The 12027-nt window shown below is 37.6% G+C and overlaps 3 protein-coding genes across 5 annotated transcripts in view; all 3 read right to left on the bottom strand.

Annotated features, from left to right (window-relative positions):
* The window catches only part of scube2 (signal peptide, CUB domain, EGF-like 2), a 22215-nt gene extending 20783 nt beyond the window's left edge, over positions 1 to 1432 (bottom strand). For both annotated transcript variants that reach the window (XM_080434749.1, XM_080434750.1), the window contains exons 1-2: positions 1218 to 1432; positions 416 to 532 (exon numbers count right to left, since the gene is read on the bottom strand). In XM_080434749.1, coding sequence (XP_080290875.1) covers positions 416 to 532; positions 1218 to 1323 — 223 coding nt within the window. In that variant the 5' untranslated portion in view covers positions 1324 to 1432. The remainder of the gene's footprint in view (positions 1 to 415; positions 533 to 1217) is intronic.
* A 1227-nt stretch (positions 1433 to 2659) lies between these two features.
* sinhcafl (SIN3-HDAC complex associated factor, like) lies at positions 2660 to 8609 on the bottom strand. Of its 2 annotated transcripts, none has more exons than XM_080435581.1 (6): positions 8547 to 8609; positions 6479 to 6630; positions 6106 to 6205; positions 5891 to 6005; positions 5094 to 5247; positions 2660 to 4982 (listed from the first exon to the last, which is right to left on the bottom strand). In XM_080435581.1, exons 2-6 carry the CDS (start codon positions 6604 to 6606, stop codon positions 4799 to 4801), a joined length of 681 nt encoding a protein of 226 aa, XP_080291707.1. In that variant the 5' UTR covers positions 6607 to 6630; positions 8547 to 8609; the 3' UTR covers positions 2660 to 4798. The 2 variants fall into 2 exon arrangements, with proteins under 2 accessions (XP_080291707.1, XP_080291708.1); XM_080435582.1 differs by having other exon boundaries at positions 5094 to 5244.
* A 1369-nt stretch (positions 8610 to 9978) lies between these two features.
* Positions 9979 to 12027, bottom strand: part of dennd5a (DENN/MADD domain containing 5A) — a 45074-nt gene continuing 43025 nt past the window's right edge. Inside the window, exon 23 of the mRNA XM_080434188.1 lies at positions 9979 to 11509. Coding sequence (XP_080290314.1) covers positions 11323 to 11509 — 187 coding nt within the window. The 3' untranslated portion in view covers positions 9979 to 11322. The remainder of the gene's footprint in view (positions 11510 to 12027) is intronic.

Here is a 12027-nt window from a genome sequence, read left to right as displayed (position 1 = left end):
AACATAAATTAACTGATACATTATATGTATTATTAGGTTAAGCTAGCCAGCAGCACAGTAATACAATCAGCCCCAACAATTACCAACTGCAACATTTAAGTAATAAAAAATAATAATGCACCATTCTGCATAATGAGTACTTTTATGTTTGGAACTGTATGTAAATATATTTTGATGCCAACACTTTTGTAATTTTACTCAACTAAAATGTTTAATGCATAACTTTTAATTTCTACATTGTGGTGTTGCTATTTTCTCAAGTAAAAATAAATCTGAGTAGGCCGTGTAACCGTGTTTAACCCATATGTACATTCTACATTCAATTACGAGTCTCTGCAAAAGCTGTTACTTGTAGATGGTTGGTCACCATCCATGTTGTTGAAAAGACAGACCTCGACAGAGAAGAGACCATTACCTTCACAGTGTTTGCCATCTCCTTTAAACCCAGCTTTACACGTGCACTTGTATGAGCCTTGTGTATTCTGACAAATAGCATCGATGTGACAGCCATCGCTTTCCTCTGCACATGGATCTGTTTAAATACATGAGACAGAACACCAAAGTATCATAAGTATATTAAAACTGAGATCTGATTCTGGTCTGTGTTCCATTTGTAACTCTGAGAGTGTATAGATGGTAGCCTAATTTTTACACTCTCCGAGTTAATAATAATAGACTTCTTAGGATTTTAAGATCATGATGAGATGTCCAGAACAGATCTCAAAAGATTCCCTTCCCAAGAGTAAAAACGTCAACTACACTGGTGATCAACAATAGCCAGCAGTTTGTAAGGTTCACGGAAATATATTGCTATTAAATCTTATAATAGGCTATCGATTGATTGATTCATACTTAATTAACAGTTTGCAAAAAGAGCACAGAAAGTACAGTTCTATACTAAAGGATGCTAAAAGGGTTAAACCCAAGAAAGCACTAGGGCTTGTTTCCATTGGGGTCCTGTGTATTCAATTCATCGAAATATTCAATTCATCGAAATACAAAATCGAATAAATTGCATTTTAAACAAAAAATACTATACCAAAATGCAGTCTAGTCAAGTGCCTATTCAAGTTCCACGACAGGGATCGCCAATAAATAGAAATGATAGCTAATAATCACGAGCTATTTAGAACTATAAACTGGTGGAACAAGCGCGCAGATCTTGCGGTGCGTAAAAAGAAAAGTCCTTGACTGGAGAAAAAAAAACCTAACCTTACCTCGATTGTGTGCGAGCGCTGCGCTTTGGCGAGTATTTAACAAGAGCAAGAACAAACACAAGTCCAAAAACAAACACCAGTCCCTTGAGATCCGCACAGCTCCCATGGTGATATGATCACTATGATCGCACTTTAGAGTCTCCGGTCTCCCAGAAAGGACGCGTTTCTGCTGGAGTCCTGACCGAGTGGCCGCCTCATTCTCATTCTACAGCCTGTCAATCTGTTCACAAGGGCTTTTAGAAAGAGAAAGGACCGTGTGCGTGAGCGTGCGTGCGTGCATGCGCGCGCGCGTGTATGTGTGTGTGTGTGTGTGTGTGTGTGTGTGTGTGTGTGTGTGTGTGTGTGTGTGTGTGTGTGTGTGTGTGTGTACGCGCGCCCGAGAGAGGCGCGCCCACAGACTAAAAAAAGTAGGCCTATAGGCATTATATTTGTTGTTGCTACACGGAATTGAATTTGACATTCAAACAGATTGAAGAGAAAATGTGTTTTCTACACAAAGGTAATGTAAATACTTTCTGGCAGTGCTTTCCCTGCAATAAAGTAACATTTGACTTAGTTCATCTAAACCTTAAGAATTTCATTAGGTCTACTTCTCCTCCTACTCTCTCAGCATGTGCTTAGAACTGTGAAAACGAAAAGAAAAACAAAACACAACAGTGGAAGTCATGGCTTTTGTTTATAGGCTATTTTACACTCCAGTGTTAAACACTTTTGTGGAGACTTTCAACAATGGTCAGTGTCAGGTTTGGAATATACCTATTGTATAAACCTAGGCTATTAATCACTGGGGAGCAGTGGTGTAAAGTAACTATAAGTACATTTACTCAAGTACTGTAGGCTTTAAGTACAATTTTGAGGTATTCTTTTTACTTTATTGGAGTATTTCCAATTTCTGTACTTTTACTTCTAGCCTACTCCACTACATCTCAAAGGCAAATATTGTACTTTTACTCCACTACAATTATTTGAAAACTGAGTTAGTTACTTTGTAGATTTTGATTATTAGAAACTATACATTTCAACCATTTGAAAATAGCCGATCCACATGCTCACAATGCGTCGCGATGCAGGCATTGTGAGCTTGTAGATCAGCTATTTTCAAAATATATATTTTTAACTTATGAAATGGTACATTCTGCATAATGACTGAGTACTTTTACTTTTGGTACTTTAAGTAGTTTGATGTCAATACTTTTGTACTTTTACTAAAGTAAATTTTGAATTAAGTAAAACATTGTGTGCCCTGTGTGTGCGGTGCGCTATAATGCATGCTTATTCTTTTTTTGCCAAAAGTTCTACATGTAGGGATGATAGGGAATAAATCAATTAGTGTTTTTTTTTTTTACATTTCTTACTAGTCACTGCAGATGTTCAACAACGACTTCTGCACATTTTGTAACACTTGTGCACCACCTAGTGGTGCAAATAAAAGTCTGACAGAACTTATCTTTTGTGATTTTATTACAGTACGGAACTACTGGCTGTGATACAGTATACAAAATAGCATAATGAAAAAAAAATCTTCAAAAGAAGTGCACAAATTTAAAACGAGTCGACATGGTCTATGGTTACTTTTAAGTTTGCGTTACAAAAGGTTTTGCAATAAATAAATATAAATTACATGAGATTGAAATTCATAATGCAATTTTTAAGGCACACCTCATATCCCAAAATGTACCTTACGAAACAGTAATATGGCATTTCCTTAAGGACAAAAACAAGCTTAATTTCCATTTACAAAAGCAGCAATTCTTTCATAATAATAGACGAATGTTCAGCATACAACTACCCTGTGGCAGAAAGGTCATTTTTTAGAGCACTTTGTTATAGACTTGTTGCCTTCTAACCCAAGAATTGGTGTTGGGTCACAAAGTAAAACCGTTTTTTTTAGACAGTATTATGTGGCTAAAACCGTGCAATCAGAGCTTTTTTTAATATATATAATATACAATATTATAAACATCTTGAGGAAAATGTTAATTATTGCTGAGGAAATGGATGCTTTAGATTAGAAGCTGATTTGGTTTAGTCAGAATCTAACACCTGAGGCCAAGAAATTAAATACCGCAACAAAGGACTTAGGTCACCTCTCACAATCAAAATATCTGCATAGTCTTAGCTTTGAATGATAAACACACAGTGAGTGACCACAAATACACGTTCAATAACATATTAGAAACAAGGATGAGGACATGAGCCATGTTTTACGTTGAATTTGCTTTCAGCCAAAAGGGGGTCCCCCACCTATGCACACATTGCAAAGCTTTAGCCGTTCCCTGCTGTTCATACTTGCTACAGACATGTATATAAATAACATTTCCATGTATAGGCTGGGGCTCGCATTCCATAAGATTAACTAGACAAGTGTAGAGAATTATGAAGACTTGCGGAATATGGACTTGGACATACTGTAAGCTTAACATGAAATTAAGCCTGCCATGTTCACCCTTTTCTGGAACACCAAAATTAAATTCATAAAACCTTCTGTGGGTAATTAGTGGTGTGCCAGTCATGTATTTTAACAGTTCTGATGGACCAAAGAAATGGTCTATTTACAAATTACTATAAAACACACCTGCTCAGCATGCATGTGGAAGTCTGTACAAAAGACAAATAAATAATGCACTTTTGTTATTCCAACAGCATGCATGGTCTAGCCCCATCTATTATCAATGTGCAGATTGTGCTTATAAGCAAATTAAAATGTGTTTATAATGTACAGTGCAGTTGTCTGCTAAATTGTGAAAATGTTGGAGACTATGCATGCATATATGCACACATTTAAAAGCTCAAATGAAATTCATAGGACAGGTGCACTAACGATCCTCGTCACTAATAGCCCGTTATATACTAAAATCCTACAAGTCTCAGCTTGCACATAGAACATACAAGCATCACACATTGCCACTGCAATAAAAATTACCTGATATTAGAAAAAGCTGGTGTTTTTCATGAGTAAGCAAACATTGACAAATTAAGAAAAAATAGAAACAGCCTTGATATGTATGAAAAAGTAACAAAATCTTTACAAAACGTTGGTCAGTTAATACAAAAAGTTTTCAAAAGTACGAAACATTTCATGATCAGACATGGATAGCCTCTCGAGGCCATAGAATTTTACCTACTATAAATAGTATACTAATGCCCGTATAAAAACCTTTTTTTTGTTTTTTTTGTTCTGTAAAATAAGGTTAACAAAATAAATTCTATACAAAAAAAAAAACATTAAAAAAGGAATGAGAAGTTAACCACTTAAACCCTGTAGTCTTAGTGAAACGGACTTGAGTTACAACTTGGGCCACTTTTTCCCCCGACTACACCAAATCTCTTTGCCAAAAATAGCTGATCTACAAGCTCAAACGCACTGCATTTTGAGCTTGTAGATCAGCCATTTTTGGCAAATGTGAAATTTTTTGCTGGGGTTCAAATAGTCACAGAAAAACATCTATATACATTAATCTAACAAAGGGAATGGATCTGGCAGCCTGACAAGTCTGCCACTGGAGACAAAGCCAGCTGGATGCCATGGATAATCCTTTTTTTTTTTTTTTTTAAGTAAAAAGATACAGAAACAAAAACAATCACCAAGTTTCATTCAGGTCCTCTGGATGTGGCGGAGGAAGTGCTTCTGGAAGGTGTGTGGCCACTTGTGTGGCCACCAGTGTGTTCTGTTTCTTGGAGCTGCAGCAGGGCTTGAAAATCCGCGGATCAATAATCACCTCTCCAAAACGTCCCTTGTAGACAATCCCACAGCACACCTTTTGCCTGGAGAGAAGATTTATAAAAAAAAAAGTGTGATTTAATTTGGCAAAGACAGAAAAATTATGGGCAGATGGCAATGAAATTACATTGTTTAATGGCAGTGACGTTATGTACCTTTTCCAATAGGAGCGGTCAAGGAATTTGAAGGCAGAAGGAGTGGGGCGTCTCTGTTTGGACTCTATGTCTGAGCCATCATCCGACTGATTGCTGTAACTGGGAGACCTGGACGGAGACATACTGGAGGTGGTGCTGTGGGCATCAGAGTCTGCTTCAAACAAACATGGGAAAATATTTATTAGAGCAGTGATTCTAAAATATTTCCATGTCAAAGACCAAAATATTTTGTGAAAATTAGTTCAACAGATTTTGATGGTATATTAACTAATTCTGCTGACCACACTTTGAGGACCACTGCATTACATAATCAATTGACCAACGGGTCCCAATATACTCCGGTTTTGTTTGTGTACCACCTATGCATGTACATGATCCCATGCAAGTGGCATTGCTCAGAATGCTCACAGACTTCACTGTGTCCTTCATGCCTAAATGGACATCCACCCGCTATATCCACTAGAGGGCAGGATAGGGCACCATTTTTCTATACTTATGGTAAATAAATAAACAGCTACCTACTTTCGATTGATGTATAATTACAGGCCATATGTTCTACTACACTGTGTACCGATACATACACATACTCAATGTTAGGTAGCATAAATGGGGCTTATATCAGATCAAAGACTTTTATAAATTATGTTTAATTGGTTTGAGGTGTGAAGTCAGTTGCTACATATCCAACAACATTGCACCACATTTGTTAATTTGAGGTTTTAGCCCCTACGTATTAGTGACAGTGGTACTGAAGTTAAATTTGTAAGTCAACCACTTTAAAACAACAAGTCACCTACTTTGTCTCTTCAACATATGAAGCCTCTTCAGTTTGGCTTTCCTCTTCCCATCACCACTCTTGATCTTCTTGGGTTTGGTCAACTTGAACCCTGGTCCAGCTCTGGCATCCACCACCTGTTTACATTTACAAACTCATTAGCCAGTCCAAGGTGCCGTAGCAATCAGACAAACTGGGCGATGATGGGTGAATTAAAAACCTTTCCCCAATACTTACATGATTCCAGTTCTTATTGGAGCCATTTGGTAACTTTTTCCATCTCTTCACCAACAGCACACACGCATTGCAGATGTCTCCCTCTCGATCTTCTGATAACCTTTATGGATAAAATGAACACAATTTAGGCATTTAGTAGACGTAAACCAAGAACTTATCATCAGTCTAAACGGTATAATATCAAAAAATCTATAATCTGTACATTGAAACTATATACACACACACACACACACACACACACACACACACTATAGGATGCCAGGTCTACATACACAAATGTAACTGAATGCGAACACAAGAAACACACTTTTCTTCATCAAAGCAGGTTAGTGTACAAATCAGACCGTGTATTCCTTTAAATCTGAATCCTCACCCAAAACACAGCCTGAAGGTCTCCTCATATCGACTGCTGTCTGTGAAACGTGAACTGGAGGACTTGGTCTTACAGATGCAACATCCGTCATTACTTCGGTAGATCTTTGATTTGTGGAAACCAAACATATTGTGTTCCGCAGTTGGAAAAACCTGAGAGTAGAAACAACTCATCAATAACAATGTTGCCACGTCAATCAACTCATCACAAGTGTATGAACAGCTGCACAGTAAAATCCACAGACAGTGTCCATTTGAAACTCAGATTGTATAAATCAGTGGTTCTCAACCAGTGGTCCAGGGACCACCAGTGGTCCTTGAGGGGGTTCCAGGTGGTCCCCAGCTAAATGATGGAGAGTTGAAAACCAAGTGGAGTTAACGGACCCTTATAGATCTTTAACTCTTGAGCGTAAAATGAACCTTGGTTTCATTTTACACTCTCAAGAGTTACATTATTGTTAAACATCTAATTAAAGAATTGTTATTTTGATCAACGTTCGCCTGTTATTTCTCCTATGGCACCACATCAATACAGCATGGAATTGTGGACAAAATCTTATCCAACGATTACAAAATATTCTAAAGTCTTGGGTCTGTGAGGCTAAAATCTCATCAAAATCAAATGGTGATTAATCCGTGGCTCAAATACCAAATAAATAATGGACCTTGATATGAGAAGGGTTGAAACCCGCTGGTATAAATGTACAGTAACCAAAGCGGACCTGTGAGGATTTTACTGTGTACAAATAAATCCCCGTGACGAAAAGGGGCGGTACCCCCAGATACACCAGAAAAGCATTAGTTTCCTAAAATAAATGTACAATAATAAAAAAAAAGACGTCACATACATAACACTGCACTCAGATAATTATACTGAGAATAAACGTAAAATAACTTGAAGAGTAACTTGAGAATGACAAAATCTAGTTTTATCATTAGTTTGGGGACGCTAATTTGTAATAGAAGTCGCGGGAATGACAGAACAGAAAACAATTTAAAATCTCGTCATTGCTGCTTGCCGATAAAAACAGATCTTCAAGCCAAAAAATGATTTTGTTTTGACCGTAGATCAGTTCTTATCGACAAGCGACATTGCAATCAATTCCATTTCAATTCAAAGGGGCTTTATTGGCATGAGAAAACATACGTTTACATTGCCAAAGCAAGTGTCAAAATGTAATAAAAACCCGTTTAAGAAAATGGAGAAAGTGCATTTGGATGGGGTACAGCATTGTGTTAAACAGAGCTATGTCACATTGCGTCATTATAAACATGCTATATTATACACACAGGGTATAAAGCTTTTTGAAACAAATAGAAGCAATCTTTTGCAGTCACGTTTGGGACAATTAGCAGCATTTATTCTCAAAACTATGAGGGGGGAAAAATCCAGACGTCGAACGCTTCAGCAAGTTCACGGACTTGAATTACAAATATGCTGTATTAACTGACTGTTAATACGTGGAAAACATCATGTGTACAAAAATTTATAAACATCAATAAACTGAAAAAGGTTTGGTGACTTCGGGGGGCTGACAGACAGATAGTTAGAACGTCCGTCGGTCACACAGGACGACGGATAGAGAGAGCGGTCAGCCGCTTCTTTTTGAAGTCAACAAACAAAAAGCTACCCGGGGCTAGTCGTTGTTGGAATGTGTTCAACATCAAATGAACGCAGCTTCGTGTCATGTAATACATAAACTTCGTTCAGCTGAAGCGCACACTGTGTGTAAGTGGTTTTTTTTAAAGTGTTTTAACATTTAAATAGGTTATTTTCGGTGCGTCGGCGCAACAACATCCCTTTAAATTCAAACTTTTGCCCGCTAGAGGAGCGCCAAACACGGCTCATTGTTGTTAGCTAACATGCTAACTGCCGTCTCCACGCCACGCTCTCTCCGTCCCCATTGTGTGTGTTGCGCGCAAGCAACAATCCGTGCACGTACACACACACATACATAATAATAATAATAATACTACACACAGATACACTCAAAGTCACACTTCTGGTAATTCAATAAAAGATGCCAGTCTACTGTTATGTTTAGGAGAGGACATAAAAGCGGACTTACCTAGCGACCACCAGAAACTTTGAATCTTCGGCCGTAGTAGTATATGTTTGACGCACTGCTAGCGTTGCCAGGTTTTGAGAGAGAAAGAAGCAACCCTGGTCTATGAAAAGGAGCCCTCATTGGCTATTTGAAAATAGCAGATCTACAACCTCATATGCGACGCGTTGTGAGCTTATAGGATCTGTTTTTTTTAATTATTTTTTTAATCTTCAAAACAACAAGATTTGGACATTTTAACAACACAAATCTTGTATGGGGGTCCCTGGCATACAATGTTTTTAGATGGGGGGGGTCCGCAGACAAATACATATTAATTTGGGGGTTCTCTTGACTTGAAAATGTTTGAGAACCACTGGTTTGAACAACAACATTTAGGAAACCAGCCCAAATAAGCAACTTTAGAAACAAGCCCAAAAAACGCAACCCACAAGCATTTAACCAATATTTACAAGCGAATTTACAGAAAAAGCCCAAAGTCGCTTATAATAAGCGGACATGGCAACACCGCGCACTGCGCATGCCTTACTACTGCATACAGCTGGGGATTACAATGTCATTAGCATAAAAACACGGAATGAAAAGGCTCGCGCGGAGAAAGGCCCATATAAGGAGCGCAACGGTATCTTTTGAACACGCGCTCGACCAATCGCCGTCGTCCGTGCGTAGTGTTTGTGAACGTTGAATTCTGGGTAGTGTAGTGAAATAAGAGTGTTCAGTCCTGTTTGCAACCTCACCGTTACACTCGATGTCCCAGAATGCATCTAGTCAATGGGTTTTAAAAATAAATAAATAAAACTGCCCACTTGACATGGCGCGAACGAGTTTGTTTACATTTTTACAAGCCGCTGTTGTGGAGTGCCAGTGGTGGAAAAAGTACTCACATGTTGTACTTAAGTAAAAGTATCAATACCGTAATGTAGAAATACTCTGTTACAAGTAAAAGTCTGGTAATAAATGTACTTGAGTAAAAGTACAAAAGCATCAAAATATATTTAAAGTACCAAAAGTAAAAGTAGTCATTATGCAGAATGTCCCGTTTCAGAAGTTATCAGAAATCTTTTGAAAATAGCAGATCTGCAAGCCCAGAATGCCCCGAGATCGGCTATTTTCAATTAGCCAAAGTTTAAATAGGGCTGAAGTGGTTAATGTATGTTTTGTAATAATAATCAAAATCTACAAAGTAGCTTAAGTTTTCATATAATTGTAGTGTAGTAAAAGTACAATATTTGTCTCTGAGATGTAGTGGAGTAGTAGTAAAAGTACTGAAAATTGTAATGTAATTGTAAAGTACAGTACTTGAGTAAATGTACTTAGTTACTTTACACCACTGGTGGAGTGCATAATGACGCAAGTGATGAATGTGAATGTTTTACGGTGCAAAGGTGCAAAGGGTCATTTTGGCGTACATCTCATTAAAAGTAGTACAACTGTACAATGTGCATTATTGATGCTTTATTCTTTATATATATTTTTTTACACTGTACACGGTTGCTCACTTAATAAACACTACATTACACATTTATGTCAATAAATGTACAACAGTATTGGAAAACAAAAATATATATCTCCCAAGATGCTCATAAGGGTCGTACATAGACAAGTACAACACAATCAGCTGAGACATTGTTGGCACAGGAGGAAAGACATCCTTCACATCTTAATATCACTCTTGTCCTGCACTTCAGGTTTATGTAGCCTACCTAGAGGATGTCAATTGATAATGGTATAAACTAGATCTGGGGTTAACCTTTTTTTCCCTTTCTTTTTTTTCTGAATTTTGCATAGCAGAAACCATGATGATAATTCAGGAAAGGAACATTTTGTATTTTGTTTGCTCCACATACGGTCACATTAGGTTTTCCAATGATCAATGTACTTTAGATCTTAAAGAGTCTGGCAAATATCCAATGGTTTGTTTATAAAACAGAGCCGATGCAGTGTAAGGAGTCACTATGATGATAAAAGGGTAGGAATGGTTAGAGGTATTTAGCCTACATGAAGGTTATTATTAGTCACTCTTCATCAAAAGATGGGCAGAGTCCTGTGTGGAGGACATGTCAAAAATGTAAAGCAATGACTTGGCCATCATTCTTGTCTGTCTGACTGAATAAATTGTGCATTTCAGGCATATTAGCTACACCGTCTTGTTGTCATGAGAGGCGGAACCGTATCCCTGCTCAAGTAATTCCAAGTACAAGAATTGCCCAAAATGTGACACACCATTTTATTTACGTAGGTGAATCATCCTCCACCCTTCAAAACACCTACCCCTGCCATATACATACTTATAAAGCATACTTCTACATCATTTGCTTCAAGCTCTGCATTATGACATTGGAATCTGAGTTGACAACAGAGCAAGCAACATGACAGACATAACAAAATAATACTGCTCTTCTTTGAAAATATATTAACAGTTTTTGTTCCTCATTTCCCTTAAATATAGCCATTGTCCGCAATTCACAATAACAATGAAAATATTTAGCTTTCGATAAAACAGTATAGCACAAGTGGGTTATTGTTAATGTGAAAACCATGAATCATAATAGAAAACATATTTTTAACGTCTAACGGCAACATTATTGAGGATAAAAACATATCTTGAAAGGCTCATTGCACTCAATATATGGCAAATGTAACAGTAGCTTTAATATAAGCCAGAAAACGTCCTTTGTTCAAGTCTCTTCCTGCATAAAAAAGGTTTAATTGTTCTTTTTAGTGGTCCCCAGTGATCTTCCTTCCTGGTCAGGTCCATCTGTTGCAAAGATGGCGGGCTTTAGATAGCACCAACACCTTTGATAAGTGAAGCTTCTAGGGTAATGTTGAATTCCTGCAGAGTCTGCAGCACTCTGATCAGAGAATTGACCAATGAGTGGTCCTTAATCAGTGCAGCATCCTCGTACATCTGCACAGTGATTGGACAGTCTGCAAGCAGAGCTATCCAATGGTGCAGCAAATGGTCCCTAGAAGTGGAAACACAGCTTAGTTAACAACCAACAACGTGACAACGGACGTACCCACAATGCATCTATCAATTGGGTGGGACCTCCAATATTTAGTTATGACTCTCATGACCAAACCCCACAAGACAGAAATTGTTTTGTGCTATTTTGCTGTCTGAAATAATCATTAGGCAGCTGCATCTATAGTAAACGTACTGAACTATAAGGTGGAATACCTCTTGTCAATGTCACTTTTATGAGACAGTATATAAAATCAGAGGATGCGTGTTTTTTTGTTGTTGTCAAAATGTGATGGCGTTAAAAGGATCCCTGGCTAATAAGCCAAATATGCCTTAATACATTATAATTGTCCTCTATAACTAAAATGTTAAATTAAAAACACCTTAAATATTTTATCTATTTTAGAAATAGTTCATCTTTCACTCAATAGGGGCGATGCCAGTGGCAAATTGATGATGTCATTTGTCCATGTGTGGTCTAGCCTTATGGAATTTATGGAATGCATGTGAAAATAAAAA

Source organism: Gymnoscopelus braueri, assembly GCF_963280865.1.
Source record: "Gymnoscopelus braueri genome assembly, chromosome: 1".
Lineage (NCBI taxonomy): Eukaryota > Metazoa > Chordata > Actinopteri > Myctophiformes > Myctophidae > Gymnoscopelus > Gymnoscopelus braueri.
The sequence above is the reverse complement of the archived record's forward strand: the minus strand, read 5'-3'. Positions and strand labels throughout refer to the sequence as shown.

What these genes read in the sequence shown, in the direction of transcription:
- sinhcafl (XM_080435581.1), bottom strand. Translation starts at nt 6,606, where the DNA reads ATGTTTGGTTTCCACAAATCAAAGATCTACCGAAGTAATGACGGATGT. An exon ending in TCATATGTTGAAGAGACAAA is followed by an intron (nt 5,248 to 5,890) that starts GTAGGTGACTTG and finishes GTTTGTTTGAAG; the next exon opens with CAGACTCTGATGCCCACAGC. An exon ending in GACCGCTCCTATTGGAAAAG is followed by an intron (nt 4,983 to 5,093) that starts GTACATAACGTC and finishes TCTTCTCTCCAG; the next exon opens with GCAAAAGGTGTGCTGTGGGA.